Source organism: Aphelocoma coerulescens, chromosome 1A (assembly GCF_041296385.1).
Source record: "Aphelocoma coerulescens isolate FSJ_1873_10779 chromosome 1A, UR_Acoe_1.0, whole genome shotgun sequence".
Lineage (NCBI taxonomy): Eukaryota > Metazoa > Chordata > Aves > Passeriformes > Corvidae > Aphelocoma > Aphelocoma coerulescens.
In genome coordinates this window covers 50010064-50032223 of record NC_091014.1, presented here as the reverse complement: position 1 = coordinate 50032223, position 22160 = coordinate 50010064, and the positions used below count along the sequence as shown (strand labels likewise).

General features: G+C 41.1%; 2 protein-coding genes across 3 annotated transcripts in view; one reads left to right on the top strand and one right to left on the bottom strand.

The window, feature by feature from the left end:
- Positions 1-1158: 1158 nt before the first annotated feature.
- ACTR6 (actin related protein 6) lies at positions 1159-10516 on the bottom strand. The gene is made up of 11 exons (XM_069000805.1): positions 10245-10516; positions 9335-9452; positions 7564-7632; positions 6138-6261; positions 5240-5375; positions 5094-5150; positions 4331-4429; positions 4094-4172; positions 3226-3397; positions 2529-2667; positions 1159-1747 (listed from the first exon to the last, which is right to left on the bottom strand). Exons 1-11 carry the CDS (start codon positions 10310-10312, stop codon positions 1618-1620), a joined length of 1191 nt encoding a protein of 396 aa, XP_068856906.1. The 5' UTR covers positions 10313-10516; the 3' UTR covers positions 1159-1617.
- A 5355-nt stretch (positions 10517-15871) lies between these two features.
- The window catches only part of BLTP3B (bridge-like lipid transfer protein family member 3B), a 52868-nt gene continuing 46579 nt past the window's right edge, over positions 15872-22160 (top strand). For both annotated transcript variants that reach the window (XM_069000768.1, XM_069000777.1), the window contains exon 1: positions 15872-16073. In XM_069000768.1, coding sequence (XP_068856869.1) covers positions 16030-16073 — 44 coding nt within the window. In that variant the 5' untranslated portion in view covers positions 15872-16029. The remainder of the gene's footprint in view (positions 16074-22160) is intronic.

Here is a 22160-nt window from a genome sequence, read left to right as displayed (position 1 = left end):
GAGAGTTGAACTTTCGTTTTCCTGCGACCTTTTTTTTTCCTCTTCTCTCTGCTGGACGGTTTCAACATCAGAATACATTGGGAGGACTTCCCACCGAGGCCTTGGCCCTGGAGGTGGGCCCACCCCCCTGTCCCAGCTCCAAGGAGGGGGAGACAGAGATCTACAGAAGGACTCTGAAATTTTCCCAGGTTTCTCTCAGTAGGGTGAGGGGTTTTATTATTTGGCATTATCATCCTTTTCCTGTGTGTTTGTTAAATAAATAGTTTTTGTCTCTTTCCTTTGAGGAAAATTTCTTTTTCCCCAACCTGGTGGGGGAGGGGTGGTTGTGCCTTCTCTCAGAGGATATATTTCTAAATTTGACCAAACTGGCACAGAGGAAATCAACCCTGAGCTGGCAGTCCAAGTAAAAAAGATCATATTTAAGAAGAAAGATTATCTCCCATTCTCTGAAGCACTGGCTACTCTTTGATGTTGCCCTTAAATAAGGTAGCCAGGTAAGTGCACTGTGTATGAATACTTACTGGTTTTATGTTAGGGCAGACAAGACAGGGAGTATGAGACACAACAGGATATTCATTCCTCTGCAAATCTGAGACCACCAAGTATCACCAGACCTACTCCAAACGCAATTTTTCCTGCAGCCAGGAGCTGCATCAGGTCAAGGTCAGTGTCAGCACCAGTGTGTCCATTGTCCACCCTGTCCAAGTGCCCATCTCTGTCCCAGCTACCAAGCAAGCCAGCTGGGGCACCCCTAATGAGCCTGGCCCTCCCAGGTAGCCCAGGCTGTTGCTCTTCCCTCTCCTGCATGCCGTGCTGTACAGACTGGTGGCAGAGTAACACAGCTTTTGCTGCCAGAAATAACAAGTACTGGGGTATTTGTTTTTATCTAGGATGCGTGGATCATCACCCAGGACACAGCTGCAGGTTTTGTTCACCTTTGTGGCACCTTTTTTCAGAAAGATGAGGGGAGTGACAGGAAGCTTATTCGCTCAGCCATTGTTTAAAACAAAAAACAAACAAAAAAACCCCCAACCTACTAAACTAAAAACCCTTTAGAAAAATGAAATGTTCAAATTACTGTTTTCTCAAAGCCTAAGTGTATTGTCAATAGCAGTGGTCACATTTCAAGTATATTTCTCTCATAGCTACTCACTAAAATAAGCGAAAATAAAATTCATTTATTTCTTTTCAGGAGAGGCAACATCAAAGGCTCCATTTGAGATGTGTTTAATGCCCTTTTAGTTGCATGCATAAGTTAAAATAATGTTAATTTTGAAAGAAAAAAACCAAAATCATTTCTTCTCACTATGTATTAGCATCACACCAGTACAAGCGGCATTTGATATTTTTATTGCCTCATGCACTGAGGTTTTCTGCAATAAAAATAAAATGAAGCTATCAGAAAAGATGAGAACATAATGAAATTGCAACAAACATATTATTTCATAGTATTACACTTGTAAAACTTTATTTCTAAACTATTAAAGTTATTTTTTATCAACCCAATTCAATACAGGAAAGCTAAAACACAATCCTAGCTGATGGAAGAGAGGGTGTAGTACAAAGAATTCCATTCTAAGTAAATCAATGGAATCACAACATATCCAACTATGCTACCTATATATCAAATTTCTCTTCACAGATATTGTGTCCATGTTCTTCATAGTCTTCTCTAGTTACTATCATGTCTTCAAAATCATCATTTTCAGAAATGAGCTTCCCACCTTCCCAAGAATAAGTAATAGGGCTGGAAAATGAATAAAGTTATTGTTACTCATCTATAAAATCATTTAAAATAGAAGTATGCAGTGATGATTTCCAAGACTTTTATTTAGCCATACCTATTTAAAACTACATTTTTGATTGCTAAATCAAACCATTCAGCTCCAGAGAAGTTATGAGACAAAGATTGAAATTTTAGCAGGGCTAGTTGACTTGGTTTTCAAAAAAGGGCCTCTTTGAAGGCAGGTGTGAAGAGGGAATGACAGGGGTATGTCTTTGTATTTACTTTGCACAGATAATAATTCTTTAATAGTATTTAAAAATGCTCCTTAACAACTTTTTTAAAAGTAGATCTTTTTTTTGTGCATTCAAAATATACTTGTTTTGTCTCCACTCCTGCAAAAACCCCTTCCTAATCCCTGAAGTGGCACATTAATAATGACATGAAAGCATTCAGATGCTGCTGTCAATTCTTCTAAGTAAAAGACTAAGCTCTAATCTTACATACTTATATACCCACCTAATGACAATACAGTCTTATTTATCTGTGTACAATAAAAAGGCTAACCCTAAAAACACTTCCTCAACTTTATTAGCTTAAGTACAGAGCAAGCGATTTCTAATTTATTTGGTTTGTCTGAAAATACACTGATTTAAAACATTCTTCTTGCACAATTTTTGTTGACTTAATATTTAAATTAATGCCTTTACTCAATCTATCTTTTTAATCAGCAGAAGGAACCCTACTTCATTGTTTGTTCCACTAGAAAGATAAACCCCCTTCTATTTAGGAGCTTAGAACTCACTTCTCAGGAAGAACAACGGAAACATCATAGTCAGTAGGAGTTAGACATCGAACTTCAGAATACACCCGATCTCTGAAGCCTGGAAAAAGGGTGTTTCCCCCAGTCAGAACTATGTTCTTGAAGAAATGAGGCTGCATTTCTGTAAAATAATTAAGTAAATAGGTAGTTAGAGACTGGACATATATCTAAAGGTTAAAGGTGGTGTTTTTTCCAATTTTGTTATGAATTAGAACAGAAGGAAGAAATATGCATACAAAAAATTTATGATCATCTAATAAGCGTATTAGTTAAATCACCCTGTGTTCTTCCTGATTTCAGAATTTGGTTTTGATAACTACTGTTTTCTTATATTGTCTATTAAATTGCATGTTTGCCAACACTATTCCCCTTTCAAAAGGGATTTTAAGTGACACAGGGTTTTTAAGAATACATTAATAGCCTAAATGCTGCCATACTTACATGGTATCATAAAACCTATGAAAGTCTTCTTTGTAATAACAACAATAATCACCTCTACATAATCTACGAAACGAAAGCCTTAGTATTACTTCTGACAAACAGCAGTCAGAAAGGTTTTATTCTTTGATGCTTAAATTACTGAATTTTGGTCAGTTTCACACCAAACTAAACCAACCCATCACAACATCCCTCCTCCTCCCACCCCAACCTGTCCTTTCAAAATACTTTCAGGATATACCTTCAGGTAAATTTTGAATAGAATAAACAATGGCTTCAGGAATTCCCATCTCTTGAATGCCAATATCCGAAGGATGGAAAAGTATTTCTGGAACTGCAAATCTTTCATTTGTTAGACGAAGTATTTGTTCACCAGTCTTGTATTTTCCACTTAACACCATCTCTTCCCTTGGCTAAATTAAAGACATAAATAGTACCCACTGCTTAAGAAAAGAAATCACATCCTACAATATTCAGCTAATCTACTTCATGTCCTGCAGAGGTAGGCAGTGTATGCTACACTGTCATATTATCTATCAGCAAATCTTTTAAGAATAATGCATACTCTGGTATTAAATCTGAAGCGACTTTGCTCTTACCAACTGCAGTTTTGTCCAAAGCAAAATAAAACTGGTATGCCTGAGAGTGGCCTTAAAATATAGGACTGCTTTCAAAACTATGGCTGGGTCAGTAAATGAGATAAAACTGCTAAATTGTCTTCATTGGTATTTCAGGCTCTTCTATAACATGACTTTGAACCTTCAACCTATTAGGCTATTTAAATCTAATTGAGAGAAACTTTAAAAAAACATCAAAGCAGAGAAAACATTTCATAACTTTAGGTTAAAAAAAACCAATAATGATATGGGTAAGTTGTAGGACAGAGCACAAACAGACAAAGCGACAACTGTTGAACAGTAGAACATAAAATGCTATGCTGGAAAAACAGCATTTTGTTTTCATCCCAACTTACTAAGGAGAAACTTTACCAATTAATGCATAGCACAGGAAGATGTTACAATACAGCATTAGAAAAAAGGGACTATTTCTAACCTCTCCAATAGACTTGTGCAGGGGAACAGTCCCAAAAACTTCAAACCTATCATTACCTTGCAAAATCCCTTTTTGATTGTGCTGAAGTCTGGCAAAACATAATCTACCATTACAGTATTTTCCTCTCCTTTCAATCTGAAAAAGAATGTAAAATTCAACAGAATAAAGAACAAGTTCTAAATTCCAACTATTTATACTGACAAGACGTCTTCAACTGGAAAAATTTCTGATTAAGAGTATAGTTTTATTTGTTTGTACAAACAGATTATTCAGAAGTACCATTGTATACATACTTGGCAATGTCCATGTCTTTGTAGAAGTCTTGAGAAACATAACACACATCTTCTTTCACTTGATTAATTACGTGTGTTTCATCCATAACATGTAGCTGCCTGTGAACAACAAAAACCAAAACCACAGAAGTTTGAGCATAATTAAGTGTTCTATTTCCTGTGCAGTTTTCCACTGGAATTGAGCAACCATTGTTTTCCAGCCACAGGAAGCTACTGTCTCAATAGCTAAACTTGTATTCAATTTACAAAAGCATTCCTGGCCTACTGGAGCTTAATATTTTCCTGTTTCAGAGTTCAGTAAATAGATTAACCTGCATTTGCCCATTGTCTTGCTAACAACTCCTGCAATTAGTTCTCTTAGCAAGGACTTTACCTAAAAAAAGTTCCAAGCTAAAGGATCCTAATGGAAAGTTGATCCTACTGCATTTTATTTGCAGTATTGAAACAATCAGTCAGCAAACTGACTGATGATCTACTGAGACACCTCAGAAAATATGTTAAGAATTGTGTAATTGTGAACACACAGGTAACCTCAGCAACTTCAAAAGCACTGGCACTTTGAAAAATAACAGCCTAATTCTTGAAAGGGTTTAAACTCTTCTTAATTCATCTTGGTCTTAACGTCAAGATGGTAGCTAGCAGATAGTAAGGGACAAAAAAATCCCTTCTCCTTTAAACAGCAATTAATCTAAAAGTTACAGAACCAGTAAGAACACCCCACATTCATACCAAGTTTCAGAGTGAAAAAATTAGCATGCTTTACCTGTAAGAGATGATCTCCTTTAGATGGTTGGTTAAGAGTTTCCCTCCAACATTAATCCTACAGAAAAAGAGTAACATGAGGAATTCTGACATTATTAACTTTGGGCACAGCAAACTGTTTTCTAGAAAACATATACTGCAGTATACCTGATGATTGCCTCTTTCTTCTTTTTACTTCTGCAGTAAGGTACAATGTGGGTAAAAGAGTATCCGCTATCCACAATGATACAACACAGCTCAGATGGATTATCCCGGAAATACCTGTGTGCACTAAGAGCCCCAGCTGAAATACAAAAAATTTAATTCCATTTTTATATGAACATTTAGAATTTACAGTGATATGAAGGTGTACTTGCTTCATATTTTAAATGCCTTTGACAGACTTTCAAGACCTCAATACAAAATACTACGGCCGACGCCTGAATTAATTTTGACAGTGGATAAAACTGTTGTATATGGCCCCATTTGATCTTTTTCAGGAATTACAGTCCATGTTCAGTTTCCCCTAAAGTCCAAGCACGCTGATCACACTACAAACTTATCAAACTTATCTAAAGGAGTATCCTATGTCCAGTTATCTTTCAGAGGGGGGGTACTGTTGTTTACACATTCCCTGTGAGATACATTTCAAGATTGTAACACTGCATTTTATTTGCTAACACATAACAAAACTAAACAAAAAACCAATCCTACTCCCCAAAAAATGGAAAGCTATCAAAGACATCATGCAAATTTCTGGTAGATTTTTTTAAGATGCTGTCCCATTTCAAAATCCATCTGTTATTTCTGTCATCCTTACTCTCCTCAAATTTCCTGTAAATATATACCATGACACTCTTTAGAAAGTAGTACAAGAGTACAGCTGGAATTTATAAAATAAGTAATTTTTAAAATGTTTAATCTGCTTTTACTCAAGAGCCAGGAATCAACTGAAGTAATTTTTTTACTATGTATATATATGTGTGCATGTGTGCTTGTTTATTCATTTATTTAAGGGGTTATGCTTCAAAATACAGAAATGAAAACTAGAAGGAGATATACTCACCATTTACTCTAAGAACTGCTTGAAATTGATATTCTTCAAATAGAATTTCATTCATAGATTCTTGTATTGAACTGAAGTTAAAATAAGGTTCGGTAATAATAATATTGGTATCTACAAAATCCACCTATGAAAAACACATTATGATTGTCATTGCATAAAACTTAGAAATTAATAATCCCTTACTACCTTTAGCAGCAGTGGAAGATCATGTAAATCTGAAGACATGATTACTACTTGCCATATCTGCTTGTAGAAGCTAAACTTAGAATGTTTTAGCTTTTTTAAAGGCTTCATGAGCAGTGATACAAGTTTATCTAATTAATGGGTAAAAAACATAATAGAAGGGAACACTTTCATGCATATCCTGATTCTGTTCCCATCCTTACAGATTGTAATCCAACATTTTAAAGAGACACCACAAAAGAACACTATAATTCTAATGTAAAATACTTTACACTAATCCTGTCAAATACAGAAAGTCTCCTTGACAGCTCAGCACTTGCACCACAAAATTACTCGTCTAATAACCAAAGTCCTGTACAGTGAAGAACCTGTAATAAAGTTCCCAGTGACCTCCACTGAGGCTAGCAAAAGATCCTGGACTTTACATGTTTATCTGTATCTGAAACACTCCTTTAGAGAGGACTTCATAGGGTTACTTCAATCATAGCTGGATATGGCCCTAAAAATATTACCAGCCCTATCTCTCTGTAGTCTTCATTCGTGACTTAAAAAAAACCCTCCTCAAATCCATGACTACATTGAATACAGTTACAAAACTACAATGAAATTTATGTATCAAAACCCAGCTCTCTGTATTTTCGTGTACAGAGACTAAGCTAATTTGAGGCATTACTTTCATTCTCAGTATGTAGGTGCTAGAAAAAACCCAAGAATTTCCAGAGAACATAACATTTTTAAAAGAAAAAAATAAAGGAAAGTCTTAATACACTTCCTGTGCTAAATCCAGCTTGTGTGATATGAAAAATAAAGTATCAGATATTTATATTTTATACCTTTAAGTTATTCATGGGTAGGAGATGGCTAGCCAAAGATGATTACTAAATGTGTATGTATTTTGGCCTACTGACCCAGCTCATCCCTCCCTTTTACATTAACTATTTCTTGATCTCTTAACTACATTGTATCTGTCTGTGATTATTTTTTATTAACTTGAATTCTTAATCATATTGATACCAATTTCTTATGGGAGCTGCACTCAGTAACAGTAGATAAATACAAGACTAAAAAATTTAAATATTTTTTAAATTCTACACCAGAACTCAAAAACGCCTTCAAAAACACAAATTCCTGTGATTTCTAATTGAAGGCATTTTCAAAGAGAACAGTAAGATCACCCGTCCTACTTAATATTTGTTAATTCCATTAATCTACACAAAATATGTAATTAAGAAAAGGCTCTTACTTGATACATTTCTTTTCCAAAGAGATAATCCCAAACCTGTCTCTGAACATCCCAGTTCACCAAGTAACCCTGTAGGAATTTAGAAACATATTTACACTATTTAGAAAAAATAAAATCATACTTTAAAAAAAAGTCAAACAACAAATAATTGAGACCAATAATATAAAAATTTGAGAGTTAAAATGTCTAAATTTAAATTTTTATGCTAAGGAGTAAATGTTACATAGGATTAAGGTATGTCACAAATACTCCCCATTGATATGTTGATTACTGCGCTACAAAAACAATTTACATTATGTTTTCTGTATACATTATTCTTTTTGTCAGAAGCTTGTCAGTCTTCCTCAGTGCCAGGGAAGGTTATGGAGCAGATTACTTGGAGTGCCATCACCCAGCATGTAGAGGACAAACAAGTGATAAGGTCCAGTCGGCACGTGTTTATTAAAGCTTGACTAACTTGTTCTCTTTGTATGACAAGGTGACCCACTGAGTGAGGAGGGAATGGATGTGAATGTTGTCTACCTGGACTTTAGTAAAGTCAGTCAAGTCCTTGACACCATTTCCCACAGCATTCTCCTGGAGAAGCTGGCTGCTCATGCCTTGGATGGGTGAACTCTTTGCTGGGTAAAAGACTGGCTCAATGTCCAGGTCAGAGAGTAGTGGTGAATGGTGCTACATCCAGTTGGCATCCTGTCACCAGTGGTGTTCCCCAGGGCTCAGTATTGGGCTCCCTGTTATCAACAGTCTGGACAAGGGGATTGGGTGTACCATCAGTAAGTTCACAGAAAGCACTAAGTTGGGTAGGACTGTTGATCTGCTGGAGGGTAGGAAAGCTCCATAAAGATTGCTGGACAGGCTGGATTGATGGACTGAGGACAATTTTATGATGTTCAGCAAGGCCAAGTGCTGGGTCCTGTACCTGGATCACAACAACGCCATGCAGCACTATGGGCTTGGGGCAGAGTGGCTGGGAAGTTGCCCAGTGGAAAAGGACCTGACGTTCCTGGTTGACAGCAACTGAACATGAGCCAGGTGTGCTCAGATGGCCAAGAAGGCCAATGGTATCCTGGCCTGTATCAGCCAATAGTGTGGCCAGCAGGACCAGGGCAGTGATTGCCCTCCTGTACTTGGCACTGGTGAGGCCACCCCTCGAATCCTACTTTCAGTTTTGGGTCCCTCACAACAAGACATTGAGGGACTGAAGCAAGTCCAGAGAAGGGCAACAGCTGGTGAAAGGTTCAGAGAACAAATCCTATGAGGATCATCTGAGGAAGACTGTCTATTCTGGAGAAAAGGAGGCTCAAGGTGGACCTTATCACTCTCTACAGTGACCCGAAAGGAGGTTGCAGTGAGGTGGTGGTCAGTCTCTTCTTCCAGGTAACAAGTGACAGGACCAGAGGGAATGGCCTCAAGTTGCACCGGGGAGTTTTAGATTGGAAACATTTTCTCACCAACAGGGCTGTCGAGCACTTGGCACAGGCTGCCCAGGGAACTGGCAGTGTCACCACCCCTGCAGGTATTTAGAAGATGTGCAGATGTGACACTTAAGGACATGGCTAAGTGATGGACTGGACAGTGCAGGGTTAACTGTTGGACTTGATGTAAAGGTCTTTTTCAACCTAAATGATTCTATGACTGTTAAACTTCACACTGCTGACGATTCTTGTATGATACTACATATAACCCTGCAGTTGGGACATATGGTATGAAAACTATTCCTTATAACAATTTACATTTGGCTGTAATGTTAAACTGAGGATATCTTACTTACTTTCTGAAAGGGAAGAATATAAAAAAGTCCAGAGGGATCCTTAATTTCATCCAGTTGATTTGCTGTAAAGGTTTTCAGGCGTGCAGTCTTTGATCTGAACTGACAGTTGGGAATAACGCTGGAAAAGATTGGGAAGTCTCCTATTAAACATGGTGTGAGACACATTCACTTTCTTTACTCCACTTTCACAAACAGTGTACTTTCAATAATATCTTTTGCTGCCGTATTTTGGCTTTAGTCCATTAACTGGAACTAGTTATGAGGGAAAGCTTTAATTTCTGACAACTCCAGTGCAGAGGAGACACCTTTTGGAAAACCAACCACCACCCCCACCTCCGCCACACACTTCGCTGAGCTGCAACCACCACCCCCTGCCGCCTGCACATTAAGAAGAGCGCCAGGGGTTCTCCGCCCACCCCGGCCGGTGGGGCACGGTGTGATACGGTATGACACAGTGGGACACGGCGTGACACACTGCAACACGGCAGGACACGATGGGACACAGTGGGACACGGCGTGACACACTGCAACACGGCAGGACACGATGGGACACAGTGGGACACACTGGGGCACGGGGTGACACGGTGTGACACGGTATGACACAGTGCAACACGGCAGGACACGATGGGACACAGTGGGACATACTGGGGCACAGTGTGACACGGTGTGACACAGTGCAACACGGCGGAACACGGCGGGACACATCGGGGCAGGGAGGCGCGCGCCGCAGGGGCGGGGCCCGCAGCCGCCGCAGGGGCGGGGCGGGGCCAGGCCGCGCCTCTCCGCGGCGAGCGCAGGCGCGCTGCGCCGGTGGGCGGCCGAGGGGCGCGGGGCCGGCGGGGTGCGGCAGCGGCGGAGGAGCCGCGAGGGGACGCCGAAGGCCCGCCCTCGCCCTGTCCCGTCCCCTCACCTGACGTTCGCGTGGCTGTAGCCGATCTTGGCGTTGTAGGCGCCGTTATCCAGCACCAGCGTCGCCATGTTCCCCACGGCGCCACGGCCGCCGCCGTCCCAGTATTGATCCGCCACCGCCGTGGATCTCTACGGTGACCATAGAGCGGAGGAGCAGCGCGCGCGGGGCCCGGCGGGACGCGGGAGTGCCGGCAGCGCTCCGCCTCTGCCGCGGGGCGCGCGCCCTGCCGGTGACGCTGGCGGAGCTGTGGGAGCCATTGGCCGGGCGTGACCCGGCAGCGCTCGTCACACGGGTGGGCGGGGAGGGGACACGGCGTCATCGCGGACAGCGCCCGGGCCGGCCGCACGCCTCGCCCCCGCGGGGAGATGCTTCCCTGGGCGCCGTCAGCCCCGCGGGGGCGGCACCGACCGCTGGGGACGGGGCGGGGCTGTTAGGGCGAGAGTGCGGTGTGGCGGTGGTTTAGTTACTGAACGCCCTGCTTCGGGTGTCCCTGCCGGCTCGGGATGCTGCCGTGCGGGAACCCCACGCCTCGGGAGAACGGTGATGAGTGACAGTCACACTGAGAAGTGCGCAGCAACGCGGGCCTGGGCTGTGTAAGAATGGGACAAAATGAAAAGGGAGACAACTCTAAATTCCATCATCATTATTTTACTGTTACCGAATCACTGAAGCAATTAGGTTGGAAAAGACCTGAGATCACCCAGTTCAACCTACGACTGAACACGATACAAACTAGACGGTGGGTCTAGGTGCCATGTCCCGCCTTTCCTTAAATACCTTCAGGGATGGTGACTCCCCCGCCTCCCTGGGCAGCCCATTCCAATGTCTAATCACTCTTTCTGTGAAACAAACAAAAAAAAGTTCTGCCTGATACCCAGCCTAAACCTCCACTGGCGCAGTTTAAGACTTAAGTCCTCTCATCCTGTCCCTGGTTGTCTGGGAGATGAGATCAATACCCAACTGGCTACAACCTTCCTTCATGTAGAAAGTTGTTCTAAGCATGCTGTAATTAACACTTTTATTATAAACAGTATGGAAAGCAGTACTACTGGAATTCTTTGTCCCTGACCAGCTTTTGTTTTACTGAAGTCTGTGTAATATAGCACACACCTTTATAGAATCACAGAACCATAGAACAGGACCAGGTGGAAGGGCCCTTGAAAGATCATCTGGTCCAACCTTTCGTGGTAAAGGGAACCGCGATAATCTAACACCCTGTCCAACATCATCTTGAAAACATCCAGCAATGGGAACTCCCTGAGGAGAGGTTTTTCCAGTGATTGGTTGTTCTCACTGTGCAAAAGTTCCCTATATCAAGATGAAAGCCCTCCTGGTACAAATTAAATTTGTTGCCCTTTGTCTTCTTGTGAAGAACCAGCCTCCATCTTTGTAGCCACTCGTGAAGTACTGCAGTACTGCAATGAGGTCCCCCGTGAGCTTCTCTAGGCAGAAAAAACGACATCCTTCAGTCTTTCTTCTTAGTGTGTGTTCTTGAGACCTTTGATCATCCTTATGACCTTAATTTGGATGCTCTCCAGTTGTCCACAGATTTTTGAATTGCTGGGAGCAGAAGTAGACACAATACTCAGGTGTGACCTGAGAAGCACCAAGCAGAGTGGGATGATCAAGTTTCTGTCCCTGCCAGCAATGCCCCTGTGGGTGCAACCCAGGATCTGCTTTGCCTTCCTTGCTGCAGTGGTGCACTGTTCAGCCTGATGTCCATCCAGACCCCCAGGCCCTTTTCCACAAGGCTGTTTCCCTGCCACACAGGTCTGAGCCTGCACTGGGCTCTGTGGGTACATCATCTCACGTGCACCACCTTGCACTTGTCTTGATGATGAATTTTGCTCTATTTATATGTTTTACTTAAAATCACTAGTTCCTTTGTTGTAAAATAGAAAGTAAAATAGAAAGAGCGTTACAGTTTTGTATTTGTGTGTAATTGACTTTCCTTAACTTAAAAATGGTACTCTGTATGATGACTCTGCCCTAAGAAGTATCAAATGTCTTTCCATGAGCTGAGATGTTCATTGGAACACATAGCAATCTGCTTTTAGACAAATCCTCTTTATGTGCTTGTAAAGGAAGTGTATCTTAAGGACAGCATCGTTAATCCTGACTCTAGCAGATACATTATTTGATTCTTGAGAAGAGGTCACGGGAATTATCAAGAGCTTGTTTTTCAAGTTCAGGAGCTCTTGGGTGCTTTTAAGGAACACTGTAGGTTGTTCTCCTTTTTTTGTAATTAAAATCCAAAAGACACAAAACAGAACAGTAACAAATTATTTAGGTATTCAGTGTTAAAGAGAAATAAAATAATAAAATATTACTCTTAAAATTGCAAGACTTTTATCCTTTTATTAACATAAAGTTCTTAGATTAATTGTTTAGATTCAAAAAAAACTAATATCACTAACTTTTGCCTTGTGAAAATAAAAGTGAAAGACCAGAATTCAGTAAATTACTTTTTCCCTTCTAAATACTCGCTCCAGGTTTATGAAGCTACATCTGTTATCATTCAATGACTTGTGTTGGATTTGGAGTTACTTTCACCTTTTTCATATATTTTTTTAAGACGTAGGACAAGTGAGAGGCTTTTAAGACTTCACTTAGATTTATGTGTAGTGGTTGATACACATAAATATTTAAATCTCTTTGAACTAAAGTTGGTATATTTACTGTCACTGCTACCTGAGGGCAATTTATACATATTTATTGAGGTTGTTTACACATTCACCCATATATTGCAATGGCACTTCTGATAATACCTTCTGTTGTTGTTGTTAGAGTACATAACACAGACAAAGTCAGCCACACAGCAAGGACACATACATAGGACTTTCAAAAGTCCATGTGGTAGCAAACCTTGTACATTGCCCCTTACAATAGTGAGAATTGGTATTTTGTGATGCTCTTTGAATAACGGTCTGTAAGACTACGTAAGCCTTGCACATCTGCATTTGAAGACAGACCATTTTTTGCATTTTTTGCATTATCCATAAGAAGCCATGCCAAATTTCTCATTCTGCAAGTATGACACAAAGCACCCACTGAAACTTAGCTTGAATTTAGTTTGTTTTACTACATCTCTTACTACTTTATCTAATATGAAAAACAAATAATTTTTTTTATTAATTCTGTGACCTTCATGTTTCTGAAGTTGCTTGAGCCCCAGTTGGTTTTGGTTTCCTCTCAACTCCATTCCAATTTTACAGTTAAGAAATCCCCATGACCACCTCAAACTCCCTCTGCACACCCTATACAAAGCACAGGTGCATTTTGGCTCCACTCTGTGGGAATGAGCAGCCTCAGAATGACCAAATTGTGCCAAGTACAGAATTTCCAGGTTGTTTCGAGCATCCAAAGAAAAATATCCTTCAGGAAGAAGTTATTGCACCCTTTGACACAGGGGGCTGTTATCCTGGTCTTCACATCAATGAACTGTACTCCACATACCTTTATCTAGGTGATGGTGAAGGGCAGGTTGGTGGGTGAGATGACTGCCTGATGGAAAACTCTACAGCCATGGCTTCTTCTTGGGTGTTCTGTTGAATTCACAAACTCTGTTGTGTTCACAAATAGGCCCTTAAAATACCTATGGCAAATATAAGACAAATTTTTTCTTGGGATCATTTTAGTATCCTGGATATGCTCACAAGTGGAGTTCTTTTTTGGTGACATGAGTGCCAGCTGCTCTGTGAGAGAGAGAATCTGGGAGCTGGGAGGGATACTGTGGCCAGCAGGGTAGGGCCTTGCTAGCCAAGGCCTGTCCCACCACCCGCCAGCCAGGGAGCAAGGCAGACAGGCGTGGGAGTGAAGCCCAGAGCCCAGGTTATCAGGCAAACATGGTAATAAAGCAGGTCCAATGTCAAGCACGTAAAACAATCCTCAAGTCAGGATCAGGATCAGGACTGGTTGGATTAGCAAGAGCCAGACATAGTCTAGGGATCACCATGCAGGTCCATGGTGACTGGGAAGGTCTGAAATCAACATGAGAAGTTGGTGGCCTTCTAATTCCCTTCTGGGTGGAGAGGGTGTGGTGAGTGGTGTGTGTTGATCTGTGCATTTTCCTCTGTTCCTTCACACAGTGTGTTCCAGGAGATGGGAGTACCACATGAGATCACAATTCAGATCAATCTGGACAGAAAGATTTCTGTTTTTCAGTTTTGACATCAGTGAAGAGCCTCAGGACTTCCCTTGTTCTTCCAGAGCCATGCTTGCAGGACACTTGAAAGAGAACACATGGCATGGGTCCTGCTTTCCTTGACCCTTGTATTTTCTCTCTGGATGAGGAGCTGACCCATCATGATGATGAGCATTGTTTCTCCATGATACTGGTAGACTTTTACCCAGTTGAGAAAACTGAACTTAAAACAGGCATAAAAGTGTTAGCTTCATACACAGCCCATTCCTACTTTATAAATCTCCTTAAGAATATAATGAGGCCAGTATTACACAACTGACTGATTTTTAAATGTCTGGGAAAATCAATTGAAAATGTTAATCTCCTGACCTATTTTTTTCTATTACTGCTTTATATTTCTCGCTTAAAAGTCCTTAGGGTTTTGGTTCATTGCTTGCAAATTATTAATGTTACTTATATGAGAAGCAGAGAAAATAGTATCTGATGTCTTTCCTCTGCAGCTCTACACTATTACAGAGCACCATCCTGCATATGGGAGTCATATCTAAAAAACATTTTAGTTCTCTAATTGATAATTTTTTTCTTTTTTTTTTTCTTTTTCCAGTTAATATTTTTAGGATACTTGGTTACCCACCACTGAAATTGTTCAAGATGCCTTTTCTGAATGAGGAACTGCCAGAGGAAAAGGGCTACTGGATCAACAAAACTAATACAAGACATTAATTTCTTAACTGACTTGGAGATTTTGCTACAGCATGAGAGGCTGTTCTCTCAAAATTAAAATAACTCATAGGCCTTATACTTGCCACAGATACACAGTGAAACATAAGCATCTGAGGAACAACCTGATTTTATAAATCTCTGGGTTTGAGCAATTCGGGTATGAGAAATATATAAATATGTATGTGTGTGTGCACAGATGTGAATTTATTGCCATAGCACTGTAAGTTTCTGTCAGTGAGCTCATCTTATTTAGCCTTGTTACTTTAGTGTGGTGCTGCAGAAGCTGCAGCTATCCTGTCTTAGCTCGGCCAAAGTCAGGCCCAGGCAAAGCAAAGATGTGACGGTTTTGGGACATGCTCCACAGGCGGGAGGAGGGATGGAGCCACAGGCGGGGATGCAGAGAGACGCTTCCAGAGTTTTGGAGATGGGAAGGCTGAAGAGGATGAAAGAAACAGCTGGCGGAGGAGAGCGGGCGGGCGGGCAGTGGGGCTGAGACGGGCAGAGGCTTTGGGCGCTGAATGGGGACCAAGACGCTGATCAGGCGGGCAGGGGCTCTGCGAGCAAGCGAAGGGCGTACGCGCCGCTGCCCTTGCCCTTGCCCCTGCCCCTACGTGTGCCCGTGCCGTGCCCCTGTCCCTGTCCCCTGTCCCCTATTCCCTGCCGCTTCCCCTTTCCCGCTCTGCCTGCCCGCGGCCGCCGCTCTCCGCGCGGGGCGGGGGCCCCCGGCCCGTCCCGCCCCGTCTCGGCCCCGTCACCAGGCGATGCTGCGGCCAAGATGGCGCCGGGCGTCGAGTGAGCGCAAGTGGGGTAGCGGCTCCGCTCCCGGCGCTCTCGCACCTCGGGCAGGGGCGGGCGCAGGGATGAGGCGCGTTCCTGGTCCCGGCTGGTCGTCGTGAGGGGCGCGGGCAGAAAGACACCATGGCGGGGATTATCAAGAAGCAGATCCTGAAGCATCTCTCCAGGTCAGTGGGGCGCGGTGCACCGGGCAGGCTGAGGGGGTGCGGGGCGGGGGCGACGGCGGGTCCCTGTCCCGGAGAGTGACCCCCGGGCTGGGCGCTGGGCGGGGGGACCGGGTCCATTCTGCCCGCGGAAGGGGGAGGTGAAGCCGCCTCCTCGTAGTGATTTAGAGGCAGGGGGGGTGGCCGGGTGCTCGTGTGGGGCTGTCCGGCGGCCACAGCCGCTTAGCTGGCCCCTGGCCCTCGGCTCGCTCGCTCGGTGCCGGCGGCACAGGAGGGGAGGGGGCTCGGTCCGCCTGGCGCAGGTGGGAGTCACCGAGTGAGTCACCGCCGGGCTCCGGCCGCCTCCCCGCAGGGCAGACGGTGCCCGCCCCCGCTGCCCGAGGTGTGCGGGGGGCAGAGAAGCGGGGGAGACCGACCCTCGTGGTTCGCAGGCGGCGGGGGCGAACAGCAGCCGCCCCGGTGCGCTGGCTGGCCGCGGCTGGGGCAGCTCGGCCTGTGTCCTTGCAGATCAGCTCGCGAATTCTGAGCTCTTGAGACACAGGTGAGGCCGGGCAACAAAAAGGTGCGCGCAGAGGGATGAAAATAAGTTCGTGGTTTTCTGGGTGACTGAAATCATGTCTGAGATGCCTCGCGGCCTAAAACAAAACAAACAAGCCTACTGTAAATTTCTTAGCTGTCAATGTCGTGTGCTTGAAAGATGGAGAAATCACAGAAAGTGCACAATCTGATTCATACAGTTTTAAAAAGCCACATCACGTTTCTCCCATTTTCTAAAGAGAGGGAAAAACCTGTTAGGTACTTGATCTGTCATAATACCACAGCGTTGCTAATTCTTCAGAGCTTACTTTTATATCTTAAAAATATAACCTGAAATACTTCAATTTTTTAGTTATTTGTTACCAAAATGTTTTATTCCACTTTTGTGTGGTATTTCTGGAAAGTGTTTATAGAGAAAAACAAAATGAAGTGACAGATTGTCATTTGACTAATCTGTTGATGATGCACATGGAAAACATAATTCTCCTTCCAAATCATTTGATATCTATCTGCTAAATGTGATGTATGAAGCAGTAGTAGAAAAATTTTTCTTCTCCACCCTGCTCATGAGTTTTATAGCAGGGAATGCTGATAAAGAAATCTTTTCTTTGCATGAAAATGACAGAGCACCGTGTGAATGGAAATGCAACGAGAAGATGTCATCAGGCTTGAGTCAGTTTTCTAATCAGCAGTGTGCTTGGCATAGCTGGATTTAGCAGCTTGTTTCCTGTAGTGGTGTATAGCAAGCTGTATGGAAAGAGAGGTGAACTCTAATGTCTGTGCTACAGGTTATATGTGTCTGGGAACTAGGCATGAGTAAGATGAGGGGTTTTTTGTCTAGTTTTTCAAATGAACAGCTGAGATTAGAACTAAGTACTTTGTCATGTTGGTAAATTTATGATTGCTCTCTTGTGTGTTGTGATAATGCTTACTCAACAAGGCTCTGTCAAATGATTATGACACATTTTATTACTTCTGGAAAGCTTATGGGATATATCTGAGGCTTGTAAGTTGAACTTCATGCTCGTAATCCATACTATTCAAAGAGTGTGTTTGCTACCTAACATATAGACAGTATTATTAAACCCCTTGTTATGGGTATTCTTCATGACATGTTCAGATAACATCTTCACTTCCTGCAGAACAGGTGTTTCAGTGGTTGCAGAAGTTGGTTACTCAGGAAAACAGAATTCAAGTGACATGAGCTGCTTAAATTTCAGGACCTTGATATTTCAACAAAAATTAAACCAGCATTATTTCAGGATTTTCTCAAATAAGTTTTGTAAGAATGTGATTAAGGAGCCAAATACATAAGGAATTTCCTGTAATGGAGAGAGTGCCAAAGGACATTTTCACTTTTTACTCTTACTACATTAGTTCCTGTCCTGCAGTTTTCATAGTTTCTTGAAACTGCTGCCTGTTTGTCATCTTCAGCAAAGCAGGTATTAGTGGCAGGATTAAAATTTATTGGAAGAAATCCATAAATAATAAAGCAATAGTGGAACAAATTACCCTCTTACCTCGACTTATTTTCATTTCTGATTATTTTATTTCCCTTTATGTTTGAACAAAGATATGAACTTGCACCTTAAATTACAGAGACCTACTTCGATTTTTTACCACAAACCATGGAACAGTTGTGGTTGGAAGGGATCTTTAGCCATCATCTTGTCCAGCTCCCCCAATCATCATTGATTTGTCAATGTTTGCCATGAAGATTGCTGCAATAGTTGTTAATCATGTGTTAGCAATTTCCAGCTCTTTTTACTATCAAGATACTGTACTTGCAAATATAAAAGCGTTGTGTCATTCAGCAGTGCAGTTTCCATTTAGCAGTTCACAGTGCTTTTATTAGCTGAACTGATAATGGGCACTGGTGTGAAGGAGCCTCGTCATTCCACATTTGTTAAACAGCGAAAATTTTACATAGGTATGAGTCTTTAAGGTCTGAGCACAGGAAGATGACCCAAACTGCATTTTGAAACAGTTTTGATATCTAAATTACTTTTTACCTTTGTAAAGGGTTTTTCTTATTGCTGTGTTACAGTTTAAGAGCAGTGAAAGCAATAAAGCTTGTTTTATTCAACTTGTAACAAGTCTGTATCTTGTGTCAGGATGTGGTGATGAGTTTTTTGCTTTTTCAATCTTTTAAAATTTTTAAAAATGTCTTTTATCTTCAACATGCATTGTTCTTTAACAAGGCTGTGGTAGAAAATGAGAAGCAGGGAAGGGCTAGGAACAAAATATATGTGTTTTTGTTGTACTTCAGATGATGTGGTGCTTGGTGTAGGATACTAAACTAAATCTGTCAACTAAACTGAAGAGATGAGTTTGCCATTTGGAGGTTTGAATTTTTGTCAGCTCCTAATGTGTTAGGTGTGGTTTTGCTGAATACAAATGATGATGTCTTTATTTCATAATAAATGTGCCCTAAAATGAAACAAGTTTCTGGATAATGGCATCATCCTTTACAGAGGTGGGAAAGACAAACCATCCCTGGGAGAAGTCTTCTCTGTAGCGTTGGGAACACTTACTGTGAAGATCTTCACCAGTGAACTGAAATTTGTGTTGAATCTTCATTTGTGCTGTTACATATTTTTGGTGGGTGAGAGATTTCTTGTTGAACAGCACTTTTTATTATGAGATTTTTTGTTCTGTGCTCTGCTATGAGGATTGCAGATATCCTTCAGCATTCCTTCTTTTTTTCTCAGACTTTGTGGACGAGTGTATGAAACAATGGTGTTAAAGATTTCCAATCGGAATCTAGATTTCCCTGTGCAAGTTCACTGGGGTGTTACTGTAATACTGTCTCTGGTTGTAAGGGGATCATCTCCATGGCAGGGGGTCCATCTTGGGTTGTTTGGATGGGAGGTACAGAGATCAGGTATTACTAACACAGACTTGTATAAGGTTGTTTTCAGGTGTTTTTTAGTTGTGGCTTTTAGTATTATTGAAATTCCCTTTGTAGTTAATGGGCAGTCTGAGTCTTCTGTATATCTGCATGATCCATGCCCTTCTATGAAAACCAGTTTTCTTTATCAAGGAATGTATAAGAAGCATGAAGGCAAGCTTGTAAACTTTGGCTCTCTCTTAAGTGGCCACACTGAATATGATAGTCTTCACCTCAACTGATATTAACTCTTAAAATGATAAGACATAGTTCAACTTAAAAAGTTATAGTTTGTATCTTACTCAATATTTTCCACAAAGAAAACAGGAAGAGGTTTTAAAGTGTTTGATATGGCAGAAATTTTTTTCAGTTGTGTCATTAGTTAATGTTCTGCATGAACTTAGACCTTGGCTTTTGCTCATCTGAATCAATAGATGTGAACATACTAAGGTTTCAATAGAAGAAAATTGCAGTGAGTTTTGTGACTATTGTTTTCAACTCATAGCTGGGAAATCATTCTAAAGCTCGTATGAAGAATGGTTGTACAAAGAATAGCATACTAATTCTATGGATATCAGGAATCAGTTGGTCCTGATATAAACAATGATATCCTACATCATCTGGTACAGCTTCACTGATACGTCTCCTACCAAAATATTTGCCCTGTATATTGACCTGCTTTTATGCCAGTCAGACATGCCTGATTGGTCAGGAATGTTGCCTTCTCAAAACATCTGAGGTGACTCCCTTTAGAATAAAGCTGTGTAACACCTTTGTTTGGCTAGAATGGGCTGTTTCCTTCCGTTAAGTAAATGACCAAAATTGTTTGGATGAACGTTGAAAATTCTGCTGGTAGCAAAATAAGTAGGTTTTTGCTTATTTTCAGTTTTGTGTATTCCACTTCTGTGTCACTTTAGTTTTGTGAAAGTTAGCCAGTTCCTTTAGCCAGCCAAAGAACACAAAGTGTGTACTTTTCTGCTTCTCTCTTCACTTGTACTAATTTTGCAGAGTGTATTCTACGTGACTGACTTTATTGGCTTGTGTATTATGTGAGAAAATTGCAAAACACCATGTAGACGTAACAATCTCTGTTGTTCTGAATGAGTCTGTATTGAATCTGAATACTTGCAGAAAGTGTTAGCAGTAAGTCTGTCTTAAATGCTGCTCCTAATGAAAGAATAAGCCTAAAAAAACCCACAGGTAGTAAAGCAGAACTGCTTGAGACAGCAGAAAAGAAGAAGGAGAAAGAGCAATTTAAAGTTTGACTATAATCCTGTATTTCTTAAATTCCCTTATGTTTGAAAATCAATACTTTTAGTATTTAAGTGGAGACTTCATGTCAACAATTTCTTCTATGTGAATGTGTTGGTGATGTTGTGATAAGCATAAAGGAATCAATAAATGCTTTTTTTAAGAGAATTTAAAAACTTTCACTTTCTTCTGTTTTTGTTAGTAGCTTCATGCATCATAGTGCATTTTAAGATTCTGTAACAAAACATCTTCCAAAATCCGAACTGAAATTGCTGTGGTGCTTTATGAAATTATGCAGATATTTTGGAGATAAAGAAGCAATAATGTATTTTCTGGTAAAATTCTTAATCATTACATTTATTAAGATTTGATATTAAATCTTGTGCTACATCTCAGAAAGATCTCTTAAGCTTTCAGTAGCATTTGGGTTAATGAAATGAACTCACAGAATCTGACTTCTCCTTTTCAGTTTGTTTTATGTTATTTTTGCAAATGTAACTCTAAATGCTAATTCTACAGACATTGTATTTGTACAATTAAAGTTCTGCTGAAGCTTTGTTGAAGTCAGACAACAACTCTTGTGCATACATATTAAAAACTAATACATTTGCACAATCAAGAGGAATTAATCAGCAGCATTTTAGTTGTATGTGATAATTTTCTTTAAAGAATTCTCAGAATAGTTTTACTAGTAAGTTTCACAATGAAAATGATATTGAAGATCACTGTGTTCAAGTATCTGACACGCTAGTATGAAGTATACCCTGGGAAAAAAGGATATTTAAATAAAACCTGTGAGGAATAAAATTGTCTCTTAAGATAAAGTGATTATGGAGTATGTAAGAATCAAAACCAGCCCACAGTTATATTTTTTAAAAATTTGTTACTTCTCTTGCCAAAGCCTTAGTGTTTTGAGGAGTTTTTTTTAATATCAAAGCAGAATAAAAGTCTGTACTAAATAATTTGAAGAATGAGAGGTGCTTTTTAAAGTGTCTTGTTTTATTTTTTTTTTTTTTTCTACAAGCAGATTGGATGAAAGAGATCAGGTAATTTCTGATGAGACATTAATGGAATTATAAAGGCTTACATGAAGTGGTTTATTTCACAGGTTTTTTGCAAATCATGAGAATAATTTCTAACAAGTATCTTGTTACTCAGTGTATCTTGGGTTTGGCCACTTGCACAACAACCCAGGTTTCTCAATCCAGTAACTCCTGTACTTTCTGGAGCTGGTGCTAACCACGGTTCAGATATCTTCATTGCCTGCTTTTTTGATGAGAAAAAACAGGAGAGGAAAGAGCTCCAGCTAGGCTGTGCCTTTTAATTCTTTCAGCCTCCCCCAGATGGATGTGTGAGCCTTGCTGGAAGAAGAATGTCCCCAGCACAGATTTTGTGGCAGCTCTGCCATGCAT